This window comes from Limulus polyphemus, unplaced genomic scaffold (assembly GCF_000517525.1).
Source record: "Limulus polyphemus unplaced genomic scaffold, Limulus_polyphemus-2.1.2 Scaffold4549, whole genome shotgun sequence".
In the NCBI taxonomy this organism is placed as follows: Eukaryota; Metazoa; Arthropoda; class Merostomata; order Xiphosura; family Limulidae; genus Limulus; species Limulus polyphemus.
Genome location: NW_013670159.1, coordinates 92,764 through 97,590, shown reverse-complemented (window position 1 = coordinate 97,590; position 4,827 = coordinate 92,764). Strand labels below are relative to the sequence as shown.

At 34.1% G+C, this 4,827-nt stretch overlaps 1 protein-coding gene across 1 annotated transcript; it reads right to left on the bottom strand.

Moving 5' to 3' along the window:
* Positions 1 to 176: 176 nt before the first annotated feature.
* LOC106471331 (alpha-(1,3)-fucosyltransferase C-like) lies at positions 177 to 3,847 on the bottom strand. The gene is made up of 2 exons (XM_013931929.2): positions 3,545 to 3,847; positions 177 to 1,695 (listed from the first exon to the last, which is right to left on the bottom strand). The coding sequence occupies exon 2, from the start codon at positions 1,613 to 1,615 to the stop codon at positions 479 to 481; it is 1,137 nt and encodes a 378-aa protein (XP_013787383.1). The 5' UTR covers positions 1,616 to 1,695; positions 3,545 to 3,847; the 3' UTR covers positions 177 to 478.
* Between the last annotated feature and the right edge of the window lie 980 nt (positions 3,848 to 4,827).

The following is a 4,827-nucleotide window of genomic DNA, read 5'->3' as shown; positions in this document are numbered from 1 at the left end:
GTAGTTAAGTTTAATATACTGAATGGAAATCTGTGTATTACAAAGTTGTATCAAGAAAAATAAACTGGTTTAATTAAGAAAGGACTTGTATCGCTGAAGTTCCCCGGAAGGAAATTATACCGGAAATTAACAAACAAGCACATACGTAACAGTTCCATACGATTATCAACTCAAACTCGTCTTGTAACAGCTTGTATTACATGGTATAATTACATAATAATATTAAAGCTAACTTCATATAAACAATTTCATAAATAGTTTAGAGATTTTTAAAAGTTATCCGAGTTTTTAATCCAATTTTAATTAGAAAAACAATAAAAACGAAAAAAAGTGCAAGAGCAATACAAATGAGGAAAAACAAAATCAAAATGGAAAACAGGATCGGAACTTCCATTTATCAACACATTGTTCTTTAATGGATGAAACTTGTATAAAACATACCAGTTATTAAGTGTTCCTCGTTGTAATGTTATAGATTTCATTCCAGTGATGCATCACTTTTCGCCTTGGTGGTTTTGTGATACGCGATCACATCACCATTTTTCCAAGTTTGGCATTTAGCGTCATCAAACCACCATTTAAGAAAATCATTAGGCTTGTACGTCTGCGTAAGTTTAACTGCTTGAAGTTTTTCACATAGGCTGCATATCCAACTCTTCACTGTTCTATTCTGAACTTCATAGTTTTCCTTCCATTTCAAATACTTCTGGTAAACCAGTTTATCTTGACTTATATCCACTAAATGTTTTGCCAGACTGGCAGGAGAATACTTCAAGGCATCTATATAGGAATCGGAAGGTAATATGTTTTTGTAGTCTGCACCACCAAAAACTACTGGTATCATTCCACTATCCATTGCCAAATATAACTTTTCTGTTGCATAATCTTTACATATTGAATTTTCAAAAGAAAGATAGAACCTATATTTTGTCGCCAGGTGGTTATAACACAAGTTTCGAAACATCGCATTAGACTTACCAACACACAATTCATCTCCACACTCACCAAAGATATCTACACTTATGTGTTTCTTTAGCTCTTTAACATAATCTTCTCGACCTCCAGTTGTCTTGCAGTTACTGACCACCCAACTGACTGATGTGGTATTTTCAAAAAAGTTAGCGAGTTTCACGTATTTCTTCTGTTTACGTTTTATGACTCTTCCGTAAGGGACAAACACATCCGAATCCCTGCGATAGGAAATCGTCCAGTTCAGGTGGTCCTTTAAAGAAACCAGAATTTCACGTGGAGTTTGGGGAGGGGGTTCGAGGCTGAAAATGGCCCAAATCTGCCCAGGTTTTCGAGATTTAGGGACATCGTTCAGATCTATGTCCCGCCAGTGAAACGCAACTACGTCGCTATGGGCCAAATATTTGCGATTTGAGGTCACGCGACAGCTAAATTTACACTTCTCATCATTCCGATTTGGTAAAGGCCAGTGTATGTTGTGGAAATATCTCGTCCACAGAAGGACCGTTTTTCTTCCACTTTGTGGAACCTGTGACCATACAGGCTTGATTCCGTTGGTCGAAGGGCGCCATCTGGATAAGGAAAAAACAATCAGTCCTACGGTTCCTGTCATAAAAATGAGATGTATATATTTAAGTTTTCCCATCTTTCGATTGGTTAACTTTTCTCCAGGTTTATCCTAGTAACGTTGAAGCCCGTAGTTAAACGTAGATCACTACTTGTGTGCTATAAATGAAAATAAAAGAAAATCATAAAAGGAGGGATATGTTAGTAGAATAACGATGCACTTCCACCTTTATATACATGTTTTTGATCCAATATTTAAATAAACTTGTTTTTTTTTTAGAGATATTCCAAGTTTGGTGGTAAAATTTAATATACAACGTAATAACCAATGATAATACTAGGTCGTATGACTCCACAAACTAAAAAGCGTGATACCAAACTATAATATCTGGTCGTATGGCTCCACAAACCAATAAAAACTAGGTTAGGCCTTGTTTAGGATCGTCATGATTATTAAAAGGATTACCCGAGTGCAATGGACGGATAGAATTTTAATTTTACCCCAAAATGTAATAAACACCTGAAATAAGTGTAATAACCTTCAGTGTTTGTGACGTTAAAGTCTATTGTAAAGGGTATTATTCTCCCCCCCCCCACCCCACACACACACACTTCCGTCCATCTTGGATATACAGATTAATGCAGTAGTCAGTATACGATTTTCTTTTTAAATCAACGGTGGGCAGCATAACTTACAAGATTAGTCTAGTTTTAAAATTTAAAACGGGATAACAAGAATAATTCTTGATATACTAGTGACCAAAACTTGAATTATCCACAACAGATATCTTTATGACGATGAACAAACTGACAAAAACTTTAAAAGGCACTGTACTACTTTCAGTTACAATGTCAATATGAAACAGCATTCAAAAGTGAACAATTACTCAATGTTTCATTTTTCTCATCACTTTAAAAAAAAGGGGGGAGGGGGCTATTTCGCATTTAGTCCAAACACCCTTACTTCTTAGCATTTCCCATTTAGTCCAAAACGCTCTAGCCTTGTGGATTCCGGGCACTGCCCGTTTAGTACATTTACATCTTAGCATCAGAGCGTTTATTGTTTACACGCTAGGTGTTTAGTAGGTGCCAAAGCACAGACTGTCCTCCCTTCAATAGTGGTGTTCCATTGCACTTGTAGCACGCTATCCGATTGGATAAATACGATCTACATATCATAGGGCGGCAGACCAGCCCAAACAAAAAAAAACAAAACATTTTACTATTTATTTTATTTCGTATCTTTCTCATTAATATCTTTTATATCGTATTTTATTTATCTATATTTTGACACCAGGTACCAAATGTAAACAAGATACTTTTAATTCTGCCACTTCTACTATTATTGAATGTCTTAACAACGGCCTTGACACAAGACTCTACTACTCCTTTTCCAGGCAAAAACATCCCGCATTTAGACCAAAACATTTTGTAGCACCCGACATTTCACACTTTTATATTTTACAAAAAATAAAACACAACAACGAAACATTCTAAGTAAATTTCTAACGAAATAATATTATAAACATTTAACACAATTATTAGACTAGTTTACACCAACATACGTAAGTTAACTGTCCAATGCTAAAGAGAAGTATATGAATCAAATTAAAGTGGGGGGGGGGGGTGTATAAGGTTTATTTGACTGAGCGAATCGAGGGAAAATGCAACACGGATACACCCAATACTGCTGTAGTCCAGGGATCGCCTTATGGCCCCAGAAGCTATTGGATCCTGGATTAAACTTTGTGTATTATCCCGCTTTTCCTGAAAATTATTTTTTTTTTAAATTTTAATACATTTTCTACGAGGACAGATTATAAATTGACTCCCCACTGATACTGCTAAGGCACGGTAACGTTGAACTGAAAGTTATTACATTACCGGCCTTCACATATAGTCCACATGCTCGACATTAACAGTTTAAAACCACAACGGTAAGTCCAACACGTTTTAAAGTTGAAAACCTAGAAGAAAAAATAAATTAACTCATCGTAAGTTAACTTACATTGTTGTTCAATATTACTCTACATTCCTGCATTTTGTCGAGTCAAACCTAATATTTGAACACGACATTTGAAAAGTAACTGAACCTTGTTTACCACGTCCTCTGCTGTACTCAGAATTCACATTTCCTCAGAACCGGTTGATACTGGTTGAGTTTCTAACCACGCAATTTCTAGCGGCGGTTTCGAGCTCAGATTATGACAAACAACTTTGTCGGGAGGGTATTAATATCCTAAGAAGATGTTTGATCAATTAAAAAATTCTATACTTAACATTTCAGTGATACTTGAAATAGTTTTACCAATTATTACTTAAAATACATTTTTAACCCTACTTCAGAATGATGGTCGATTTGATACTCATATTCGCCTGGCGTACCTCGAGTGAACAAGTGAGAGGGATCTTTTTCATCACATGATTAATCTTAATTAGATGTTGCGGTTATAAAAATTAAAATCAGTTGTTTAGTAAACATCATGACGTAGTAAAGAATTACTTAAATATTTATAGACCTTAAAATTAAGTTCTTAATTAACTTTAGTTTTATAGATCATTAAGTTGTTTTGAATGACACTCGAGTAAGCTCAGGGAAACTGCAATTTAGACGCTAGTACTTATAATAGTAATTAAAAAGTGAACGATTTAAGTAATATAAGATTATTTAGTTTAATAAATCAAACTGGTAATTTCCCAACATCTTACACGTCATATTCTTACAGAATCGATTTAATAAAATGTGCAAGATTTTTTGCCAATTACGATCTGTTGTGTTACAGGCGCGCAGTTGATAAGCGCACAATTTAAATTAAATCTGCTTAAAGCAATTCCACAAACACACTTTGTGTAGTCGACTGAAAGGTAAGAGAAGTCTTATTTAAATTATATTCAGTTTAAAACTTAGCGGCGTTTAATAGAAAAATTGTGATTTCATCCCAGAATTAAATAAACATTTTAATTGATCTTAAAAGAAGCTACGCCACCTTACTTTTACAGTAAACTTTAACTATTTTGTCTAGCATTAAACAATTTGTTTAAATTAATTTGAATAAGAGGTACAGTAATTATTTTATTTTAAACTTCTGTGTACCCGTCCTTCGTACGGGTTGTGTGTATAAATAATATATTAATTTAACAATTAACAAACAAATTACTTGTACATTATTTACACTACAATTTACATTTTTTATTGTACATTATTATAACAATTAAATATAAGTTAACAAAAGATACTGTGGACCATGTGTTAACTGCGTCACTTAAGAAAAAACGGAAATATCAAATTGT

Excerpts from the sequence above, each read along its gene's own strand:
- LOC106471331 (XM_013931929.2), bottom strand. The coding sequence starts at position 1,615 with ATGGGAAAACTTAAATATATACATCTCATTTTTATGACAGGAACCGTA.